At 37.2% G+C, this 25,706-nt stretch overlaps 1 protein-coding gene across 4 annotated transcripts in view; it reads right to left on the bottom strand.

The window, feature by feature from the left end:
* Window positions 1–25,706, bottom strand: part of MARK1 (microtubule affinity regulating kinase 1) — a 116,866-nt gene that overhangs the window by 30,498 nt on the left and 60,662 nt on the right. For all 4 annotated transcript variants that reach the window (XM_045081169.1, XM_045081167.1, XM_045081168.1 and 1 more), the window contains exons 4-9: window positions 24,863–24,911; window positions 23,722–23,787; window positions 19,888–19,958; window positions 15,107–15,163; window positions 10,821–11,057; window positions 10,614–10,733 (exon numbers count right to left, since the gene is read on the bottom strand). In XM_045081169.1, the coding sequence (XP_044937104.1) occupies window positions 10,614–10,733; window positions 10,821–11,057; window positions 15,107–15,163; window positions 19,888–19,958; window positions 23,722–23,787; window positions 24,863–24,911 (600 nt within the window). The remainder of the gene's footprint in view (window positions 1–10,613; window positions 10,734–10,820; window positions 11,058–15,106; window positions 15,164–19,887; window positions 19,959–23,721; window positions 23,788–24,862; window positions 24,912–25,706) is intronic.

Genomic DNA, 25,706 nt, shown 5'->3' with positions numbered 1-25,706 from the left:
TGTGATACAACACATCAATAAAAGAAAGAACAAGAACCATATGATACTCTCAATAGATGCTGAAAAAGCATTTGACAAAGTACAGCATCCCTTCCTGATCAAAACTCTTCAAAGTGTAGGGATAGAGGGCACATACCTCAATATCATCAAAGCCATCTATGAAAAACCCACCGCAAATATCATTCTCAATGGAGAAAAACTGAAAGCTTTTCCGCTAAGGTCAGGAACACGGCAGGGATGTCCATTATCACCACTGCTATTCAACATCGTACTAGAGGTCCTAGCCTCAGCAATCAGACAACAAAAGGAAATTAAAGGCATCCAAATCGGCAAAGAAGAAGTCAAATTATCACTCTTCGCAGATGATATGATACTATATGTGGAAAACCCAAAAGACTCCACTCCAAAACTGCTAGAACTTATACAGGAATTCAGTAAAGTGTCAGGATATAAAATCAATGCACAGAAATCAGTTGCATTTCTCTACACCAACAGCAAGACAGAAGAAAGAGATATTAAGGAGTCTATCCCATTTACAATTGCATCCAAAACCATAAGATACCTAGGAATAAACCTAACCAAAGAGACACAGAATCTATACTCAGAAAACTATAAAGTACTCATGAAAGAAATTGAGGAAGACACAAAGAAATGGAAAAATGTTCCATGCTCCTGGATTGGAAGAATAAATATTGTGAAAATGTCTATGCTACCTAAAGCAATCTACACATTTAATGCAATTCCTATCAAAGTACCATCCATCTTTTTCAAAGAAATGGAACAAATAATTCTAAAATTTATATGGAACCAGAAAAGACCTCGAATAGCCAAAGGGATATTGAAAAAGAAAGCCAACGTTGGTGGCATCACAATTCCGGACTTCAAGCTCTATTACAAAGCTGTCATCATCAAGACAGCATGGTACTGGCACAAAAACAGACACATAGATCAATGGAACAGAATAGAGAGCCCAGAAATAGACCCTCAACTCTATGGTCAACTAATCTTCGACAAAGCAGGAAAGAATGTCCAATGGAAAAAAGACAGCCTTTTCAATAAATGGTGCTGGGAAAATTGGACAGCCACATGCAGAAAAAATGAAATTGGACCATTTCCTTACACCACACACAAAAAATAGACTCAAAATGGATGAAGGACCTCAATGTACGAAAGGAATCCATCAAAATCCTTGAGGAGAACACGGGCAGCAACCTCTTCGACCTCTGCCGCAGCAACATCTTCCTAGGAACAACACCAAAGGCAAGGGAAGCAAGGGAAAAAATGAACTACTGGGATTTCATCAAGATCAAAAGCTTTTGCACAGCAAAGGAAACAGTTAACAAAATCAAAAGACAACTGACAGAATGGGAGAAGATATTTGCAAACGACATATCAGATAAAGGACTAGTGTCCAGAATCTATAAAGAACTTAGCAAACTCAACACCCAAAGAACAAATAATCCAATCAAGAAATGGGCAGAGGACATGAACAGACATTTCTGCAAAGAAGACATTCAGATGGCGAACAGACACATGAAAAAGTGCTCCATATCACTCGGCATCAGGGAAATACAAATCAAAACCACAATGAGATATCACCTCACACCAGTCAGAATGGCTAAAATCAACAAGTCAGGAAATGACAGATGCTGGCGAGGATGCGGAGAAAGGGGAACCCTCCTACACTGTTGGTGGGAATGCAAGCTGGTGCAGCCACTCTGGAAAACAGCATGGAGGTTCCTCAAAATGTTGAAAATAGAACTGCCCTATGACCCAGCAATTGCACTATTGGGTATTTACCCTAAAGATACAAATGTAGTTATCCAAAGGGACACATGCACCCGAATGTTTATAGCAGCAATGTCCACAATAGCCAAACTATGGAAAGAACCTAGATGTCCATCAACAGATGAATGGATCAAGAAGATGTGGTATATATACACAATGGAATACTATGCAGCCATCAAAAGAAATGAAATCTTGCCATTTGCAACAACATGGATGGAACTAGAGCGTATCATGCTTAGCGAAATAAGTCAAGCAGAGAAAGACAACTATCATATGATCTCCCTGATATGAGGAAGTGGTGATGCAACATGGAGGCTTAAGTGGGTAGAAGAAGAATAAATGAAACAGGATGGGATTGGGAGGGAGACAAACCATAAGTGACTCTTAATCTCACAAAACAAACTGAGGGTTGCCGGGGGGAGGGGTTTTGGGAGAAGGGGGTGGGATTATGGACATTGGGGAGGGTGTGTGATTTGGTGAGTGCTGTGAAGTGTGTAAACCTGGTGATTCACAGACCTGTACCCCTGGGGATAAAAATATATGTTTATAAAAAATAAAAAATAAAAAAAAAAATAAATTAATTAAAAAAAAAAAAAAAGGGCAAAAATAAAAATAAAAATAAAAATAAAGGGCAAAGGACTTAAATAGATATTTCTCCAAAAGAATACATACCAAGGGCCAAAAAGCACATGAAAAGATGCTAACATCACTAATCATCAGGGAAATAAAAACCACGATGAGGTATCACACGTCCTGTCTGTTAGGATGGCTACTATCGAAAAAGATGAAAATAATCGGCATGGGTGAGCACGTGAAGAACCCGGACCCCCTGTGCACTGCTGGGGTGGCTCGAATGATGTCTCTGCTTCTGTAAACAGTATGGGGGTCCCTCAAAACATTGAACAGAACTATAGACATGAGCAAGTAATTCCGTCTCTGTGTATATATCTAAAAGAACCAACACAGGATCCTGAAGGGTATTTGAACAGCCGCGTTCACTGCACCATTACGCGCAACAGCCAAGATGTGGGACAACCTAAATGCTCGATGGGTGAATGCACAAAGAAAATGCAGCCACACGTGATGGAATATTAGTCAGCCTTAAAAAGAATGCAATCCACATGCTATATCATGGATGAAACTTGTGGCCACTTCTCGGTGAAACAAGCTGGCCACAAAAAGACAGACAATCATTATATGAGGGTGTCTAAAGTAATCAAACTCCTAGAAACAGGCAATAGAATGGTGTTTGCCAGGGGCTGGGAGAGGGAGCAACAGGGAGCTAGCTGCTCCGGGGTCCAGAGTCTCACTCTTGCGAGGGGAACAGGATTCACAGATCTGCTGCCCAACCATGGACACAGAGGTGACAATACTGTAATGCACTCTTAAAACTCTAAAGAGTATACATTCCTTTTTTTTTTTTTTTTTTTTTTTTTACTACACACAAAAAGGCAACTAGTGGAGAGTAATTCTGGGGAAATAATTCTGTATTAATTTGGAAAATTTTTTAACATGTTATGACTATTGAATTCTAGGTTTTCATTCAGGAATGTTTTAGGGGTTGATATATTCATATTCATTGTTCGGGTCCTGCAAAGTATATTCTCCATCTTTAAATTTTACCTGTCAATATTCTACTAATCAGAAAAATAAAATTCCATATAGAGATCTGTCTGAGGTTGTCCGCTCGGATACCTTCCCCTCATTTAATAGTATTTAGCTAAAATCATTCACTAGAAGACAGAACTCCAGAGCAGGCAGGCCTCTAAGAACTGGAATCTGTAAGAATGCTGCTGTTCTGGATGGGAGGAATTTTCCAAAGGTTTGGGTTACATGATACACATTTCAATGCAAATTTGTACATAATTCATATATACTTAAAATTATGCAGACGTGTAACTCTTAACAGATCACCACTAACTTTTTAGAGATCTGAATGACATAAACTTTGTATTAGTCTAAGGTATATGACATAATAATTTGATATATAAACATATATATACAAATATTATGAAATGATCACCACAGTTAACATCCATCACTTCAGTTGCAATTTTTTTCCGCATGATGAGAACTTTCGAGATCTAATCTCTTCAATAAGTCAATCAGAGAAAGATAGTTTTCATATGATCTCACTGTTACGTGGAATTTGAGAAACTAGGCAGAGGATCCTAAGGGGAAGAGAGGGAAAAATGAAACAAGACGAAACCAGAAACCAGAGAGGGAGACAAACTGTAAGGGACTCTTAATCTCAGGAAACAAACTGAGGGTTGCTGGAGGGGATGGGCATGGGAGGGATGATGGACATTGGGAGGGTCTGTGCTATGGTGAGGGCTGTGTATTGTGTAAGACTGATGATTCACAGACTTGGAGCTGAGATGCTTCGTTAACAGTCAGGCCAGTGGGGCGCCAGGGTGGCTTAGTCGGTTAGGCGCCTGCCTTTGGCTCAGGTCAGGACTTTGGGGTCCTGGGATTGAACCCCGCATTGGGTTCCCTGCTTGGCGGGGAGCCTGCTTCTCCCTCTGCCCCTCCCCTTGTTTATACTCTTTCTCTCAGATAAATAAATTTAAAAAATCTTTTTTTTTTAAGATTTTATTTATTTATTTGATAGAGATCACAAGTAGTCAGAGAGGCAGGCAGTGAGAGAGTGGGGGAAGCAGGCTCCCCGCTGAGCAGAGAGCCCGATGTGGGACTCGATCCCAGGACCCTGAGATCATGACCTGAGCCGAAGGCAGAGGCTTTAACCCACTGAGCCACCCAGGTGCCCCAAATTTTAAAAATCTTAAAAAAAGGCCAGTAAGGGAGGAATAAGAAGGGACCCGAGACGAGGACTGGGGGTTGAAGGGTGCCTTTGTCTAAAATGGAAGATACCTGGACAAAGGCTGGGGGATAAAGGTGTCCACAGAGAGGAGGGGACGGTACAGAAGAGGGAGCTCTTCGTGAAGGAGACACTGAGACGGCACATGTGTATCCCCCACACTGAAGTCGGAGTCCTTGAGGATAAAGACTGTGCCTTGTGCTATCTTTCCCAGCACACATGCTTGTTGTTGCTTTTGAACTGGGCAGTATTTTAAAATAAGGCTGCTACAGACACCCTGGGTACAGGGAAATATTGAGAGGGGCTTGGCAATGAAGATGGCTAAGGAAGCCCCTAGAATGTCCAGGAGACAGACAACTATGGGCTGCACTAGGCATTAGGAAATGGAAGACGGAAAACCTAGAGGTATAATCCGAAGCACCTGAGGACAGAATCTGTTCTGGGAATGAGGGAAAGAAAGGCTGGAATCCAAGAAGGTTCTTAGGATTTTACCTTAGGTGCCTGATAGAAGAAATACGGGATCCATAATTTAAGTTAAGAAATATAAGAGCAATAAGAGATTTGATAGCTGGACAATAAGCAATTAAAAGCGAAATGAAGATAATCCAAATTTTCTGGTGTTTCACAATTAAACTGGCTATTTGGTGTTCATTTCATGACCATTATGTATCTGTCCACGTCAAGGAAAAATATGTATGTGGACCAAACCCTTACACAACTTGTCTTTTATTTGGGGAAAAAAGATTTGCTCATGAGAGCGGACATAATCTGAACACACAGTAGCATTAACTATTCAAAACTATGCTGTTTGCAGGAGATCTTACTAAAGAACAAAAGGGCAACCTGCAGTGTGGGCTGGGATTTCCTGGAAAGGAATCGTCAGGAGGGAGAATCTGAAGAGACTCTGGGGATACCAGCCGTATCTGGACCGGTGTGAGAGGCGAGGCAGAGGCACGTAAGGAGGACCCAGCGAAGCAGCTCGGACTCAGAACCAAAGCAATGGAAGAGTGGGAGACACGGTCTCTGCAGGTGATGCATTCAAGTGTGATCTGACAAGGCAATAGAGAAATGTTCTTTTTTATTAATAAAGATGATATGCAGCATTTTAGAAATTGCACCATGAGAAGAACGATCTGAGGAGACACTGCAGGAGCCCTGACCCCGCTCACCCTCATGCAAAGTTAGATCCGAGGCAAGGCAGATCCAGGGAAAGCGGGCAAATCCCAGCAGCAATAAGGAAAGACAACAGGGCAGCGAGGACAGAAGGGACACGGTTCTGCTGTTCTCGCTTCTTGCCTTCGTCACTGGGGATGGCCAGGAGTCCATTTAGAAGAGTCCGTCTCACAGAAATAGTTGGGTTTCAAAGCAAGAAAACGGTGGGGAAGGAAATCTGCTTAAAAGAACATGCAAGGACATTCAGTCTATTAATTCCAAATATGAAGGTCTTTTCCAGGGGTAAGGTACAGAGAGCGACAAAATACAGATGTATGCGAGAGGAGACCCACGGAGAAGAAGCCTTAGTTGTGTGAACCTCACACCCATACAAAATTCTTCCGTGGGAAGTTTGCACTGATGCCAAGGCAAAAACGCCCCCAGAAACGGAGGTGCTGCGTGACAGGGTGGCGAGGGGCGGGGGGAGGGTATTCGTGAAAACCTTGCTGTGTGGTTTCAGGCAGAGTACCAATCACCAGGCCAGCGAAGTGCACTAAACCAGCTGAATAAACTAACCCATTTTAGATTTCATTTGAGATCGCTCTCTTCTTTTTTTAAGTAATCCCTACGCCCAATATGGGGCTTGAACTCACAACCCCGAGATGAAGAGTCATATGCTCCACTGACTGAGCCCGCCAGGCGCCCCTGAGAAATATCAAAATGAGAAACAAGAGGTCAAACAAGATTCCAAACTGAACAAGAGAGAGTTTACTCTAGCCACCCCTGCCAATGAACATAGAGGACTACTTGCTGAGAATTTCTATCAAAATAACGGATTTAGATGAATTATGAAGAAATAAAATAACAATGGAAATAAACACCCTACCTAAAGTGTAGGTGCACATTAAAAATGTGTGGACTTTAGGACAGCCAGATGGAAATAATTTTTCTTAAACGGTTTCAACCTCTGTATTCATCATAAGCTTCTTAATCTGTACTTAGAAATCTTGCATTAAAAAAAGATTATTATTTGCTTTATTGCCTCTTGTATTGGGCAGACACAAGCAAGATTTTTAAGATCATCTTAGCGGCAGCTGAAAAGGTGTTAAAGCACAAATAAATACTTTTCTGAGGAGGATACAGATACAGAGAAAGGGCGATAAGGAGGAGCTTTGCCTTAGACTCAAATTTTGCATTATTTTGAAAGGTAACATAGTCGATTCTGGTTAAGGACTGGAAAAATTAAAGAAGATGTACATAGAAGGGATAGCAGAAAAAAATTATCAGTTTTTTTTCTAATAAAAAACACACCAATATTCCAGATAATAGGAAAAAATTAGTTTATAACATAAAACACAAATATTTTAAAAATCATATGTGATTGCATCCGTCCCATTATTAGTGCAATGAACAAGCTCTGCCAGCGTTCACGTGTACAAAATGAAAAAACGTACGCAACTGCTTAGTTCTAGAGATGGCAATAGGTCAATCAAGTAGAGTAAGAAACTAATTTCATTCATTTTATTTTCATGGGGCATAAATAAGTTACTTAACATAGAAGTCTTCAAGAAAGACCTTAATAAAGGATGTAGTCATATTTGAGAAGTGACAGGAAGATATTTGAGTTAAATGAGAAGTTTAGTAAGATAAATAAGATAATAAAGTAAGATAATAAATAGCCGCATAAGATTCCTTAAGTTGAATTTCAATATTAACAAATTATATAATGAAGAAAGACTAGTGTTTGCTCTCATCAGTGACTCTTGACCCCCAAAATACATAAAGTTCCATTTTAAAAAAATAGAAGAATTAACAGAGGAGATATTTCCTGTTAAAATGTACAAAACTGATACAGATCTCGAAGGCTGATTAATCAGACTCCATTAGACAAGCAGTTCAGAGACACAGAGCTTATATGTAAAGAAGCAAAGTTAACCTGCTCATTAAAAATACTAGGCATTATCTCTGGTGAAATATATACAAATTAAAGCAATTATGACAAACTACATAACTACCATACAGGCATCAAATACCAGAAATTATTATATCGAATAGTGAATCAAGTGTGGAGAACAGATACCTTCAAATGTCTTAGGTCACACAATTTTTAGCAATGAACGCAGAAGACCCATCAGACTGTTTATATTCCTTGGCGCACTAATGACACTCTGGAGAATATATCTAAGCATATGTCCCAAAGGGGAAAAAAGTGTATCACATGATCTTTAGTAAAAAACAATGGAAACAACTTGAAGGTCCAACAAGCAGGGGTACATAAGCCAAAGGGAACAACACTGCTACTGGCACGGAAGCAGATCATGTTTACGATAAAGTAGAAAGCACATAACCCAAAACTTTGAAGTTAAAAAAAGAATGCAACTTGACATGAAACATTACTACTGTACAAAAATTTACGTTTACACGCTCACGACTGGTGTTTTGAAAATAGCTATTTTTTAGAGCTTAGGGATTTTTCTTCCTGTACAGCTGCTACTAAAGTTGGTATGAAAAATAAAAGGAGACTAAAATAATTTTTGACATCATTGCTATTTCAAGGGGAGTTTCTCAAGGTTTGGTGTAAGAAATCTTTCTTCCCTTTTTTTTAAAAACAGTGTCAGATTTCTCTGGAAAGTTATTTCTGGGAACTGTGAAGCAGACCGGCCTTTGTACAGTGGTATCTGCAATATTATGATAATATTTCCACTGTAGACTCACGATTCTGTGGCTGGAAAACTTATTTTTGATAAGCTGGAACAGAAGGTTCTAGAGTATACTCAAATACATCAAGCTGAGATTCTGATGATCAAATGTTTTAATATAATAATTTGGCTTTTAAACAGCCCAGAATTCTGATACTTTAATCCTCTGCATTTTAATGCTAAGGATGAAAGACTTAAATATGTGGCTACTGTAAATTAATCATCTTTAAGTGACTACATACCTACACATACTAAGAGATTTGTAACATCTATAATAATAATTTTTATATATTCTTTTTGTTCTTCTCAGCTGTGCTGATGCCTCAACTATGGACATTTTATTAAATGATATTCAGGGGAACTAGGTTCCTATGATAAAAGTGCGCCATAAAGCAGGATTAAGAAAGACTTATGTTGCCATAAAATTTTATTTTTTAAATAGTCTTTTTTAAAAATTTAAATTAAGTGAGCTCTACACCCAACGTGGGGCTTGAACTCATGACCCCAAGATCAAGAGTCGCACACTCCTCCAACTGAGCCAGTCAGGTGACCCTATTGCCATAAAATTTTAGAATTGATACGAGAGTCAACGACTTTAACTTTTTCACTGTTTCACATAACTTCCTACGAATAAAGGTCAAAAACAAGTTTAGAGAAGCTGTAACGCAAAAGAAGCCTTCTCTATTTCACAGGCCTCACTATGAAAACATGACTAACATATCCTTTTACCCCCAAAGGAAAAAAAAACCCACAAAAATTATGGGAACAAACTAACTGCATTTAAACAAATAAGTGAGTAAAAGGTATCTGATATGTAATTCACTAACATAAAGCATTTAAAATAATTTCCCAACAGAAGTCACCATCCGTTAACTTCCACCAAAACATATTCTATCTTTTAGTGGAATATATTTGTGGAAATAACATTACAAACCCAAATGAACCCAAGAGCTCTGTCCACAGGGATGGCTCACTATAAGGCTGCCTTCTACCCAGCACGGAGTCTGTGCCAGAAAGCCCCATCGCTACACTAAAAAGTACAGTTTAAATGGGGTTAATTCTCTGAATTTTCTAAAAAGTACAGTTTAAATGGGGTTAGTTCTCTGAATTTTCTACCCCATCTATTAAGGCAAATAAATGAAGACAAAAACAACAACAACAACAACAACAACAAAACCAAAATGCTAGTGAACCGTATATGCTGGATCTCTGAAGTTAAACCTTAGTATTGGTTAAAGCAGCCTTAGAAAAAGCTGGATGAAATATGTAGAAAATAAGTTGTTTAATTGTAGTGTCGGAAGGAAAAAAGGTTAAACACTTTGGTGTTATTTGGCTATAACGTACTTGGTACATTTAGAATAGCATAATAGCAATCCATTATAAATAGCCTCACATGTGGAATGTAGGTAGGCAACGGAACAGTGCATTAAGAAAGGAAATTCCCGTTTCCAGTATGTTCTACTTAAACTGTACTGGTATTGAGAGGTTTCTTTAAAAAAAAATTTTTTTTAAAGATTTTATTTATTTATTTGACAGACAGAGATGACAAGTAGGCAGAGAGGCAGACAGAGAGAGAGGGGGAAGCAGGCTCCCCGCTGAGCAGAGAGCCTGAGTGGGGCTCGATCCCATGACCCTGCGATCATGACTTGAGCCGAAAGCAGAAGCTTTAACCCACTGAGCCCCCCAGGCGCCCCTCTTTAAAATTTTTAATCAGCTTCTAATTTCAGATATGGTCATGAAATATTCACTGGATTAGAACTTCCGTTATCTTTTTTTTTTTTTTTAAATCTTCGAAATACCTATACACCTACACACAAGGTTCCTGTATCGGAGCATGCAATTTCTGACAAAGGCCAGGTTTTCCTCCTCCTCTAACGAAAAGTCAATCTTATTCCTATCTTTATGTTGTTTTAATTTAATACTTCATTCCAGGGCAAAGAAGGAATAACCGTCTTTAAAGAAATTAACTGTAACAACTTTCGAGCAGTGAACGAATCATATCACCTTCCCTAGCTCTAAACAAATTACACGACTTGTCAACTTCCCAAACCAAACCCAAAAAACAACCAGGGGAAAAATTTGATTTAAAATGCTCTTCGGTTCTTAGAATATTTTAATTGTTGAGTTTTAAATCTGGAGTACAAAAAATTACTTACTTCTAAGCTGCCTCTCTTTATTGGATTCAGCACCAGTAATTTCTTCAGAAGATTTTCACAGTCAGTGGACATGTAGAAGGGAATGCGGTACTTCCCTCGCAGGACGCGCTCCCGCAGTTCCTTGAAAAGGCAAAGGACGCACTCAGAACCGACTACTGAAATGATCGTGCCGGGATGTAAAACACCAGTAGCGGACTTCATGGATACCTTCAGATTCTGGCCATCAAAGGGCAAGGAGCCACTGACGAGTGTATAGAGAATGACACCGAGGCTCCACACGTCCACCTCAGGCCCATCGTACTTCTTTCCTTGGAAAAGCTCAGGGGCAGCGTAGGGCGGGCTTCCACAAAATGTGTCCAATTTGTTCCCGACTGTAAATTCATTACTAAAACCAAAGTCAGCAATTTTAATATTCATATCAGCATCAAGGAGAAGGTTTTCAGCCTAGGAGGAAAATAATAAAAAGGATAATGTAAATGTCTACATAAAACAAAAAATTTATTACAACTATTTCAGATCTCAACATATATTTCTTGCTTCTCTCTCTCTTTTTTTTTTTTTTTTTTCTGAGAGAGAGCAAGCATGCATGTGCGACCCGGGGTGTAGGGGAGCCCAGCATGGAACCCCATGGAGGGTTCAATCTCAGGACCCCGAGATCATGACCTAAGCCGAAATCAAGAGTTCGAAGCTCACCAGACTGAGCCACCCAGGGGCCCCTCTGCCTTCTCATTTTTAAGCGTAATATCAAATTTAGAAGCCCAGCATGGTGCTTGATGCATAACTGTTCAGAATCATGTTTATAGAAGACGAAGTTTTAGCACTATAAAAGAAAAGCTCCCATTTACAGGTGCATCTGCAACTATTTGGGAAAAGTTACTGAAAACAGTTTTTCTTCCACTATTATTTTAAACGCATTTTTTTTTCTTCATGGTAAGAAACATCCTGAGACTGTACCTTAATATGACCTCTTTTAAAAAATATAAGTTGACATATCATGAAACCCTTCTCGGACTTAAATGAACAAGTTTACTCAAAAGTTTTCTATTTTAGTAGAGCATTGTAGGTTAGTGCTGGGCTCAAGAGTATACCTAAAATTACTGCCAGCCAGGGGTCCTGTGACTACTGAATTCAATCCTTTGTCCTCTCTTCCAGAATGCCCCCTCAGCAAAGCTCTGCTCTTTCAGTAAAACCAAACAATACAGTAGTGCCTTCACTAGACCTTGTTTGTTTTAGATTTCCTTTTGTTGTTCTAAAACTAGATGCTCTTCTGCAGGTATATTTTGGTAGAAAGCAGTGATTTCCACCCATATATTTTCAGATGCTGGTTTTCCAAAATCCTAAATCAGAATCATTAAAATAAAAAAAAAAAGTTTTAAATAAGCCTTTTGTAAATATAAGCAATTCAATAAAGGCTTTCTTTTTTGTCATGTTTTGCTTGAAACTCTTTTATAACGGATAGATTAAGAAAATTATATATATATTTTGTCGATGTGTTTTATGGGGTTACAGGAAGGAGTAAAACGAGAGCTCCGCGTATCGCTAGAGAGCCAGGCACTCCGCCCACCACACAGCTCTTCCCTCCCTTGCCCGTCTTTTCCTTTAGGGCATGCTAGCTTGGGATCTCTGTTTTGAAAAACGGCGGTACAGACGGTCTTTTTTCCACTGTATATTTTTTCCTGCTTTGTCGAAGATTATTTGACCATAAAGTTTTGTATCAACATGGATGGGACCGGAGGAGATGATGCTGAGTGAAATAAGTCAAGCAGAGAGAGTCAGTTATCATATGGTTTCACTTACTTGTGGAGCATAAGGAATAACATGGAGGACATTAGAAGGAAAGGAAAAAAGTGAATTGGGGGAAATCGGAGGGAAGACAAACCATGAGAGTCTGTGGACTCTGAGAAACAAACTGAGGGTTTTGGAGGACAGGAGGGTGGGGGGTTGCATGAGTCTGGAGGTGGGTATTATGGAGGGCTCATATTGCATGGAGCAGTAGGTGTGGCGCAAAAACAATGAATTCTGGAATACACACACACACATACACAAAATTAAATTTAATTAAAAAAAAACAAAAACGGACGTACATCTAACACCCCAAAATATGTGATAATAACGAGGTGATGTTTATGATATTAACATATTGTCACAGCACATACATTTGGAAGATTTGTCTTAAATCCTAACATTTATGGGCTGGGTGACAAAACCAGGTTATTTTGATGTTCTGATGTAAGGGTCTGGTCACTGTGAATTTCTGAGACCATGTGTGAGCAAGCTGGACTTTCCTAGTCTCTGGGAAGAGGTCTGGCTGGCTGCCTCACCAGGGCAGAGCTCAAGGGATGCTGAGGTCCACTCCAGGAGTGCAGGGGAAACCCCATGCCCCAGACTGGAGGTAACCTCAGGGTGCTGAACATGATTTTTTTTTCCCCAGATTTCTGTTCATATGAGAAATTAGATGATAGGCTGGGTGTCAAACACACAGCCAGGGGAGCAGTCCTCTACTTTCTCTTTATCTGTGGAAGTGATTTCTCCTTAAAATAGTTAGAGGAAACTAAGAAACGAAATCTTGGAGCAGTAGAAAATCTGCAAGCTCAGAAAATGGAGCCAAAGTACAGGATCTAGACTTCTGACAGGCACTTAAGAAAATTTTTTTTTTTTTTTTTAAAGTAGGCTCCATGGCCAGTGTGGAGATTGAACTCATGACCTTGAGATCAAGAGTCAGACCCTTAGCCAACTGAGCCACCCAGGCACGCCTTAAGACAGTATTTTTAAGTATAATGCAGACCAGTGCTAGAGTAACTGACAGAGGTCATGGGGAGAAAAGTAAAAAAAGAAAAATAGGTTCCTATGTAAGGAACGATGAAAGTTAACTTTGGAGGAAGAGAGAAAAAGGAAAAAAAAAGACAAATATTTTAGTTCCAGGACTTTCTACTTTCATAAAAGGAAAAAAAAAGCATACCTAAAAAAGCCATACCATCTCTTTTTAAAATTTATTTATTGAGGGAGAGATCGTGAGAGAAAATGTGCAAGCAGGGGAAGGGGGAAAGGGAGAGGAAGACAGAGAATCATCAAGCAGACTCCCCGCTGAACAGGAAGCCCCACATGGGGTTGGATCTCACATCCCCAAGACCATGACCTGAGCCAAAATCAAGAGTCGGATGCTTAACCAAATGAGCTACCCAGGTGCTCCTATTTAATATTTTGAAATGAAAATGGTATATATACTTAAGGTGTACAATAATACAATGATTTTATATAAGTAGTGAAATGATTACAACAGCCAAGCTAATTAACTTATCACCTCCTCACTGAGTTATTTTTGTGTGTGTGATGAGACCACATCCATAGATAAATCTATTTTCTTATGCAAATTTCCCAGTATTCAATGCAGTATTATTAATTTTTGAATATGACACTAAAGGCTCAGGCAACCAAAGCAAAAATAAATGAGACTTCATTTAAAGTAAAAAGCTTCTGCATAGTAAAGGAAAGCATCCACAGAAAGGTAACCTATGGGTTGGGAGAAATATTTGCAAACTTTACAACTAATAAAGGATTAATGTCCAAAATATATAAGGAACTCATACAACTCAGTAGCCAAAAAAACCCCCCAGACACCACAATTAAAAAATAAGTAGAAGTCCCTGAACATTTTTCCAAAGAAGACATAAACGTGGCCAATAGGTACATGACTCAATAGGTACATGACAGACAGGCACGTTCAGCATCACTGACCACCAGGGAACCGTACATCACAACCAAAATCAGGTAACGCTTTCCACCGACAAGGACAGCTACCATCAAAACTATAAAAGAGAACAAGTGGGCAAAATTAATGGGCACCCGGTAGAGCTGGTGGGAATGTAAACGGGCAGAGCCATTACGGGAAAAACGATGGAGGTTCCTCAAAAAACGAAAAGGAGAACTGCTACCCAATCCAGCAACCCTTCTTCTGGGTGTTTATCCTGAGGAAATGAACGAGGACCTTAAAGAGATAGCTGTGCCCCCATGCTCACTGCCACAAACTTTTCTTGACTGTCTCAATGTCTTATTCCAAAGTAAGCTAGTTTATACTCATCACATGCATTTGACGTTCATCAAAACATGTGAGAGACTTCCCATTTCTCTGAGCTCTCGCGTGGAGAATGGACACTGGCAGACCTGCCACAGACACACCTGTCCTGCGTCCCCACCTTGCTTCTGACTGAATGGATCTTGGGCATTTTTAGTTGGAGACAAAGTTGCGCATTTACCTATTAAAACAAGCTTGTTGATAGGGAATCAAATTATCTAGCCTTAATGTTAGATAACTTCTCATCCTATTTTCTTCATTTTCTCAGTGAAAATATCGCTTTTCATGATGTTGCTATGAGGATTAAGTAAAAACTCCTTCCTTGGAGCGCCTGGCACAACTCAGCAACCAGAGATGGCTCCGGTATTAACAAAACATCTGTTCGTGATTAAGACTTCTTGTTATAAAATTAGTGGCTTACCTTAAGATCACGGTGAACAATGCACTTTTGATGGCAATACTGTACAGCAGACACAATCTAAAATAAATATTTGGATAAAAGATACATAATTATTTTATGGTAAAAACACTGCAATTTTCCCCCTATGACAACCTCCAAATGAGATAAACTACCAACTCAGATTTCAAAGTAGTATTAAATAATCTCCCTGTTCCTTCAGTTCTGAATAAAGTTAAAATGAGGAAAAGTTCACTTTTAAATGTGGACAGTGTAGATAAGCAGCATTCTCTTGTTAAAATACTTCTTTGTCAGAGTCTATGAAGATTTCTGTGGGCTGTTACATTTTTCTACTGACAGACATAATCAAGTGTATACAGTTTGCAGTTCTGATCAATGGTTTATCCCAATATTGGGATAAGAGCTTTGGAACACATGAACCCATCTCTTTTAGGAATTATAATGAAATGTGTCCAAGGCCCATTTTTTTAAGCGAGGCCAATTTACTAAGACCTTATCAGTGGGGTATGTGGCATTGTCCTGTATTTGTTCATATATAAAGAAATGGGAAAATCGTTCAGCCTTAAGATGAAACCCAATTATCCAAAAAAAAAAAAAAAAAAAAGAAATGGGAGGGAAATGAAATTTAATCTTAAGCCTCTTATTAGGTCAGTCAAGCAAAGTATTTTACCCTTAACTAGATTTCATATGCAACTAGAATTTTTAATTGTTACATAGAGCTCTTCGTGGACAACGACTGAACAAGATGGAAACCAAGAGTAGGAGCCAAAGATACAAGTGAGAAATAGCTTATAAAGACTTCTTCGATAGCTGTTTACTACATAAAATAGAGAAATGGAAAGAATCAGATAGCAATCAAGGTAAGAACTATTTTGTACACGTCGTTACAGCTGATCTACAGGAGGACGGCCATTTTAATGCACAGCAGAACATTCGATCTTGTGGATTCGGTTAAATGGAAACACAATATGAATGCTGAATATTAGTTAGGCATTTACAAATGGAGATAGAAGTGAGATTTCTTAAAGTCTAAAGATGATGTGAAGTATGACCATGCTGATAAAAATATGGGTTTAAAAAAACTTTCAAAGTAGAAGTGAGGCTGATCGCTCAGTACACTATTCTAACATATATTAAATGGTTCAGACAGAAACATGAATTCGAAACAAAATCTACACACAATGAGTAATATGTAATTCAGTTGAGTTCATTTTGATTCAAAAGTCAGTTTATTGAGTACCTGCTATGTGCAAGAAAATGTGCTGGTTGCCAGGGGAACACAAAATGAACACTACACGGACCCTGCCCTTAGAAGCTGAAAGTCTGATCAGGAGAAAACATGTACAGAACATGTATATGAGCAACCACCGTACAAGGCAGAACCATAGAAGCAGAGGCACAAAGAAGTGAGGGAACCACATCAAATAAAGAACAATTTCTGTTAGAAATGCCTGGAGTACGGGATATTTGATCTAAGCCATCCTGTACGACGGTAGCATTTGAAGATGTGGCCATCTGGTGATGGCGAGGCAGGGGGAAGGTGGTGAAATGCACTGAGGTTGAGGCTACACAATGTATTTGAAAAGTAGGTGGGAAAATGGTAGTCGTGGGAATAAGCGTTGACAGGTTGGTAAAAGTCTCTGAATTCCAAACCAAGCAGGTACTACAGAACCACTAGATGTTTTTAAGCAGAGCAATTGTGAATGATTATAATCAATTTGAAGTGTAAATCCCCCCAAACAGCAGAATCGTATAACAAATATTTGTTTTAGTCTCCTTAAGCAATACGCTTTAAAATCTAATATCCAATTTCCATTAAAACACATTGATTTGCCAAGAGATATACACACTTACATGTAAATATAATGCATCTTAATGAATGTCCTACAAGGCTAATTTTAGTAATACTGGTTTTCAAGTCACTTTGTCTTGGTTAGAGTGAAGCATGTTATAGATACGTGACTTGGTTAACAGACACGCATTTCAACATTAGACAGAATGGTCTCCATGAAAGCTGTTCTACAGGCAATTCTGGGATAAAAATCTCCTGAGTGTTAAAACCTTAAGAACAGAAAGATAATTAAGAGAATGCTCTGTATCAAGCACTTCATTCTCCCCAAACTCTATGACCTCTGACTTCTGTCAATTAAATGTGGTGGCTTATAATGTTGCTAAACTTATCCCACAGGGTACAATTTCTGCCTTCTATCTGATTCACTGCTAGAGTCCCAATGCACAAGCCTAAACCTTATTGTATTGTTCTATGGCCAGACCCTCTCATTCCAAACATTCTGTACTTCATTAAGTAGGATGTAGAAACTTCCTTATGACTGTTCCCTTATGGGTCTTGAAAACATGATTTACAATCAACCCTGCACTGACCCTAAATTCAGACCTGTCAGTGTTCTGCCATGAGGTGCAAATGTTGGATTGCTTTGCAATTAATTTATAATTGAGTCAGGAATTCCCAAGCCTTAAGTAGTAGCTTTGATATTGGAAGAGTTGAATCAATATTGTAATTTTCTTTCAAGTCCTTCGAACATCAGGAATGCAGTGGCACTGCACGGTCCATGGATACTGAAGTGCTCTTGAATTGTCTCTGGCTGTATCCAACAGTAGAGGCAAGGACATACATGTGTATACACTTGATAACACAGTACATTCCTAAACTGTTTATATTTAAAAAAATAATTTCATGATACAGAGCAAAAAAAACAAAAGTGTACATTTATCTTCTTCATTACATTATAAAGAAAACCAGGCATCTCAAAAGCAAATTTAAGAGTAAATATAACCCTTTGTCAAATGACTACTAAATTGTGTATGTCTGCATCCCTGGTTTTTAAAAAGATGAGTGAGTTACCTTTTTAATTCCAAAGGAAGGCATACAGATAGTAAATACATTTAATATTTAATAAATAAGGAAAATATTTCCTACTATATGACATTTTAAATAGCATTTGACACTCAACCTCTGCAAAATGAAGAGTATTTCTAAGAATAATTCAAAATTCATTTTTAAAAAGAGCCCATTTGTAATTATTTGGATCTTTACGAAAACGTCTTGTGTTCCAGCCACCGGGAAAGATGGGCAAGTTCACTCTAACAGCAGGGCACATTGTCACCTTCTCTAATTCCAGAGCACCCAACACAGTTTTCTCCACACAGTATGATTTCAGTAAATAAATACAGCCGGGTGACTAAAAAGAACTAGGGTAGTAGCGGATTCCAGGGGAAATATTCAACGTCAAGTGTAATTTTTATGCTGGTCAGCTCCTAACTCCGACTGCGTGACTGATACCGGGAGAACGATGACATTGAAGGCGATGACCAGGGCTTCAGTCCAGGGGAGCCTCCATCCCGGGACCGGAGAGGACTGAACAGGAAGTGACAACCCCACGCAGGTCTTCAACAGTCCGTCCTCCTTACTGGCTGTCTTTAGATGTCAGGTATTTTAGGATGAAGTTTCTAGGAATCTATCCTGAATCAGAGGGGTATGCCTATCTTTGGTACAGAGCATCTCACAAATTATGTTCCAAAAAGTAATAACTCTGTGAGATATCAACAATAGCATTTTATCAAACAAACTCACTTTGGGACCAGTTTGGAGAATACTATGTCAAAAAAAGGTGAAACAGGGTTTTCCTTCCCTCTCCTCCAGAACTTTCAACTTTTTCTAATTGTTTATATATTAACATAGATGTAACATCTCTTAGAGGAAGACCCTATAACCATATTCAGTGTTTCCCCAACTGATTGGTCACAGGACCCCTTTAACTAGAGAATCAGGACCCACGTTTACAGAAGTACTGAGCTATTTTTTTTTAAGACTGTATTTATTTATTTGACAGAGAGAGACACAGCGAGAGAGGGAACACAAGTAGGAGGAGTGGGAGAGGGCGGAGCAGGCTTCCCGCTGAGCAGGGAGCCCGATGTGGGGCTCAATCCTAGGACCCTGGGATCCTGACCTGAGCCAAAGGCAGATACTTAATGACTAAGCTACCCAGATGCCCCAGTATTGAGCTATTTTTAAATGAAATATTTTAAATTCTCTAAGGTAAAATTTGGGTACAGCAAGTTGCCTGCTGAAATTTTACTTCAATAAATTTTATGAATAATTTACAATTCATTATTTGTCTTTTCTATGGTAACTTATAATGTATGTAAATTACTTCATTCCTAAAAATTAGAAGTAAAATCCTAGATGAACTTATTTTTCCTTTTTTTTAATTTCTATAACAAGCCATGTTCCATTTGAACTGGAAATATACACATCTTGCCATAGTCTTCTACTACATCTATAAGGTTTTTTGCCCACTTGACTAAATAAAACTGACCACAGTCTTTAAATCTAAAAGGTATGAGTTCTAATACCAAGATGTCTTTAATGACAAAGGAAAATACAGTGATGTCTTTAAGCACTATGCATATATACTAAATACATAAAGCTAAAAATACTTGATAATAATTATTGGGTAAAGGATTAAGTATTTCTTTTCTTTCTTCATCTATATTTCCAAAACTATCAATGAATTAATGACACTCACCTATAAACATTTCACTATTTATGATCTTCTACAAATAACCATATGCAACTATCTTAAATTTAAATTCATAAAGAACAAATTTCTTTTTCAGTTTCCCATTCTTAAAAAGTATAAGAAAGCAGAATTTTTCTTTTTAAAATACCATGTACTCTGAAGTCCAGAGTATATAATGTGATACTGTCCATTGTATATTACTAAAAACATTAGCAAAACAAAGTTAAAAACTACTTTCCATACCTGCCTAAATTTTGCACGGGCCTCTTTTTCTTTCATTCTTCCATGGGCAACTAAGTAATCAAATACTTCACCTGAATCAGAAAGGTAAAGCAGGCAGTAAAATATACATAAATTTTTCAGTTAACAGTATAAGCAATGTCAAGTTTTTGCCTTGATTTTAGAGAAGCTTATGGCCCACAATTTTCTGCTAGTTTTATGTAAATCACAAACTATTACACGAAGGAAAAAAGGGAAAAACTACACATAGAATTGAGTATCTGTAGCAGCTTATGATTTAGCAAAACTCTTTTAAAAATAAGTGATAAAAACATAACCGAAAAAACTTGCTTTCTGATTTCAAGTATTACACAAAAATACAGTCAACTCTTTATTATCCATTCTAATAAAGGGAAGCCACAGTTCGAGCAATCAAAAAGTTCCATTTGGCTTTGTATTTGGAACCTACATGTCAGACAAAGTAACGAAAGTCATAGTACGCCGGATCTCTCTCTCTTTTAAATTCTACACGTCATGGAGTCTTGGTCAAACTCCTTCTCACTACTTCCATTCGCTTTGATTTCAGCCACTTCCTTCCTATACTCTGACTATGCTATTCTCACAATACTCATCTCATCTATTTTGGTACTTTTAAGTACGCACACAGAATTAAACCATCCTGCGTGCATCTCCCATTACTCCAAATGAGCTTTAGTTGTCATACCTGCCCTATCCCCATGAGAGAACACAAAGTGGATAGACAATACATACTTGCTGAAATAACTGAAGCTAGAAACTACAGAAATTTCCCATTAGATCCATTACTTTACATGTCTGAAGTTTTTTTCATTTTTCTTTAGTCAATACTATAAAAAAGCAAATTAATATTTAGTTACAATATTAAAAATAAAATATCTCAGTGTAAGGGAGAAATTTATTTTTTACGTCCTTATAATATACACCATATAGATACACATGTATATTAAAAACTCGCAAAGTGGGTTAAAGAGTTCTTATAAATACAGCAAATTGGTTAAAACCCAGGCTTTAAAATCAGACCAGTTTTGATATGAATCCTGGTTTAGCCCCAAGTAGCTACTGGGAGGTATTAGGAAGATTTCTTAACTTTATTAAGACCCAGTTTCTAACCAGTGCCTATCTCACATGGCTGTTTTAAGATTAAATGAAATAATGCATGTGCTTATTAGCACAGTGACTGGCATATAGTAAGCACTCAATAAATTATATATTTGCATTTAAGTTTACAGAAAATTGTATATATATTCAATATCAATCCTATAAATATATAAGTAAAAACCAAATATGTAATGATGTATGTCAGATGAAACTAACACATCTAGAATGTCAGACAACATATGAAATCAAGCATACTTAAATGACTGAATGGGATGATGAAAACAAATGAATGGATGCTCTGGTAGACCCATCACAGTAGTTAATTCTAGATATGTGAGTTTAGGCTGGGAAAGATGTATGCAAGAGTTCAAAAATATGGACTGCTCTTGAGTCCTGCTTAGAAAGTCCGCACCCCAGGTGTTTATGAGACTTAGTCTTTCACTTATTGTATATACTGTTTGCTTGTGATTTGCTTCCCCAAAGAATGTAATCTTCTCGAGGGCGGGACTGTGTCTTTGCTCATCCATGTGTTTCCCAGCACCAGAGTAACATCTGGTGCACAGAAACATTTAATAAATATTGTTTCCATGAATGAAAGAGGGAATCAACACACCATTCCAGAGCAGCCCCGACACCTACTTTTTATAGGCTCTTTTGGATTAAATATGGTTCTGAATCATAAATGAGTTTCCTGCCTACCTAATCACCAAAGATCTCTTGCTCTGTTAGTGAGCCAGAATCAGATGATCTAAATACTCCTGACAAAGAGGCAGCTGTTTAACTCAACTCTTTATTCATGTGAGAGTCAATCCTAAAATGTCTAGAAATTTCAGAGGAAAAATACTAAATGTTGATTATAAAAGTTACCTTGCCATTTATAGATTAAAAAGGAAAGGAAATCATTCTAGATTTGCCACCGCAGAGCCATGATGGTTTTGTGAAAGGGTCACTGATGAGCCAGACTCAAAGAAAACTCATCACTAGGAGTTAGAATGGAATGAGAGAGCACCTGGTTTGGGCAGGTATACACCTCTGCAGACTGCACCCCAGGGCCCCTCCTAACTCTGCTACTGAAGGAGAGCAGTGATGACCCCATGTGCTCTCTGGTACCCCAGCCATTGCTCCCCTTCATTAGCACCAATAGAGAGTTGACTGTACTTACCATCTATTGTCAAACAGTATACATGTTAATATTAACACAGCCTTGTGGTGAACCTTCATGAAATCAGAAGTGTCCACCGATTTTTAGCGGTAAGTAATTTCTCCTATCAAAGCATGTCTAGCCCCTTTCTCTAGACTTCAGATCAGTAAAAGGGAAAAAAAGAGTCCAACTGAACTAAAAATATCACCCAGGGTTCCCACGCTGACAAACTGTTATATAAATCTAACTAAAGGATAGAAAAAAAGAAACAGTTCATTATGTGATATCTCTGTAGGTTCACTGATTTTATTATAGAACTACATTTTATGCAAATTCACATGGCTGTATTAATATATTTTTAAAATCCTGTAATAATAAACCTTAATGACATAGGTTTTCAGGTTAAGTAAAAAAAAAACCTACATCAAAATACTTTTAGGTTGAGAAAAGGCTTTGCAAAAACCCGAACCTACTAAAACTTTCAATCTGCATTAAAAACAGAAAAAGCTATTAAAATATATGTAATATTTGTAGTAAACATTTTTGGAAATCTAAGAAACAGTATAAAAACACATAGTTTGGATACAAAAGACTAGAATAAATTCTCTTTATCCAACTTACATTAAATCTGAATTACCATAAAATTCTCTACACTTCTATTAGCTAAAAGGACTCAACACTAAATTTGACCCTAAGTAAGTTTCTCTATTGATTAGCAAAAAAGATAATTAGTAAAAGTGGTTTAATTAATTTCAGCTGCCGTCCCTCTTTTCTATTTGCTTAACTTCTTTATTCTTCAACTGCTTAAACATTCTTTTTTAGTTATTAAATGATTTATCTCCAAAAAATTTTAAACGTGTTTCTAAGAAAGTCTTAATGCTTAACACAACAGTGATTTTGAGCAGACATACCTCTCATTTGAAGAAAAGTTCAGAAGATGAAAATAATTTTCTATTATATACCAATGTTTAAAAATCACTCTTACTTTTGACACTATGTAGTCAAAGTATATATTATATTCTGCAAACACATCTTATTTCTGTCGACTCAGTCTTCTGACTTATAACATGTATAAATCAATACTTGTTTAAATTGAAACATTTTATGGATTATCTTGAAAATGCAGGTATATTGAGAATCTGTCATATACAAACAATCAATGAAATAAACATCTGTCCTAGAACATGCTTTTACTATAAACTTTATTAAATATATTGTGAATTTGAGATTCCCTTACAGCCAAGTGCTTTTAAACACAATAATAATATTTAGACAAGAGAATCAAAATATTCATTGATAACAATGCAAATTTAAAGTTTAGAAAAATGTCCCTAGGCAATTTTTCACTGAGCCAAAATGTGACTTTTAAATGTAGGATCAATGGATCTTGAGAGTAAACACTGAATTTTACTTAAGATATATCACTTAAAGGTATTTTAATAAAACTATACATTCATTAATGTGATTACAGTGAAGACATAAGTGTTACAGTGAAGACATAAGTGTTACAATGAACCTTCAGGTGTTGATAATTCTGTATGTCTCATCAAAGAGAACTTTTCCATCCCTCTCATCCTTACCCCCACTCGCGTACTCCATGACTAAATAGAGGGTCTTCTCTGTTTCAATAACTTCAAACAATTTTACTGAAAAAAGAAATTAGAGATATAACTTGTAATTATTAGCACATATTGGATCTGCTTTAATTTAAGTATAAATTTTCCCTCAGCCAAGGGAAAATTTGAGTATTTACTAAAAATCATTAATTATAATTTTAAACTGAAAAATTCTCTCAAGAGTTATTACTACTATGGAGGAAAACTACTTACCACAAAGTGATTTGGAACCAACTGCTGGGTCAAAAGAGTTAAGTTTCTGGGGTTAAAAAATCATTACTTTTTCTAATGAGAATAATATAATAAAAAGGGAAAAGCTTAAAATCAGAATAACAAAATTTTAATTAAAGCTTATAAGGAGACTTATTATAATGACCTTATCATAAAATGTTAAACAATCTTTGACAGAGAAACAAAAAAATTCTCTAATTATGTGGTGTTACAAAAGTATCTGGTTAAACAGCTACCAAGTTATCAAACTTATGTAGTTTAAATTATTCATCACAAATAATCACATTAACAACTCTAATAAACATAAGATTTTTAAGTGTAAAAGAAACAAGTGTTAAGAAAATGAGCAGATTAAAAGAAAAATTACTTTTTACTTCTTAGAATCCAATAACTTCCTATGTACTCAATATATTTATTTGTAAATGTAGAGAAAAATAAGAACTTCTGGGAATAAGTAAACTAAAACTGAAATAAATTCTATTTTCTTAAAAATTCAATTTAGTGATTTTCCCTATAAACTACGGTCAAATCCAAAAGCATTTTATCAAAATTATCTAGAATTCATTTCTTATAAATACCTCAATGGTATCCAATTGCTGTTTAGAACCATTTAGTAGGGAGATACAAAAAATATTCATATGCATTAACCCCAAGTCACATGTATTATTTTAGTGGAGAGCACAAGACAGCAAGGTAGTAGAAAATAGCCATCTGCAGCCTTCAATTAACTTCTTTATAATCTATTTTTACCAAAAATATCACTTTCTCAGGTTATCACTCTTTTTATAAAGAACACCCTTAAAATTCTATCTTTTCAAATAGCTTCAAATTAAAGAATATACTTCATCATTAATTGTATATGTAAATTTCATACCTATATTAGGATGATTCAATATCTTCATTATTCGTACTTCTCGAAACAGCTGTTAAAGAAAACAGGTAGACATATTTCTGTTAAAATTATTCACTTGAAGAAATTCATCATCTTACAAGACACTAGGAGATCCTGGTAATGACCTAAGAAGGAAACAAGAGATTTGTTCCTCAGGCTCAACTCTAACTTTGCTGACACTTGATTTCCAGGACAATTTTAACAAGATGAATCCAGATGGTTCTATGTGCAGGTAGGTGTAAATACACCATATACCATAAAACTCAACATTTTTATTTGACTACTCTTCATTACTGCAAATAAAAGAAAAACACTGTAGAAATGAAACTAAACGATCTTACACATAATTTTTATCCAAAACCAATATTCCTTGGGGGCAGGGAGGGGAGTCCTGATTCTTTAGTTATCTCCACTGGCTGATCAGACGCTTTATGAAAGATTAAATGATATAAACCTACACCAAATAAAATTTGAAAAGGAAACAAAACTATTTTCAGTAGCATTTTTAGGGAAACATATAATAGCAGTAAAGGACAGTAAAAATATATTTACCATTTTTTAAAAAAAGATTTTATTTATTTATTTCAGAGAGAGAGATCACAAGTAGGCAGAGAGGCAGGCAGAGGGAGAGGGAGAAGCAGGCTCCCCACTGAGCGAAGAGCCCGATACAGGGTTCAATCCCGGGACCCTGAGATCATGACATAAGCTGAAGGCAGAGGCTTTAACCCACTGAGCCACCCAGGCACCCCTATATTTACCACTTTATATAAAACCAAGGAATACTGAAAATCAGTCACTTTTTGAAACACAAGTGTTAAAAATTCCA

Source organism: Mustela putorius, unplaced genomic scaffold (genome assembly GCF_011764305.1).
Source record: "Mustela putorius furo isolate JIRA1106 unplaced genomic scaffold, ASM1176430v1.1 tig00000508_pilon_pilon_pilon, whole genome shotgun sequence".
Taxonomy (NCBI): domain Eukaryota; kingdom Metazoa; phylum Chordata; class Mammalia; order Carnivora; family Mustelidae; genus Mustela; species Mustela putorius.
The sequence above is the reverse complement of the archived record's forward strand: the minus strand, read 5'-3'. Positions and strand labels throughout refer to the sequence as shown.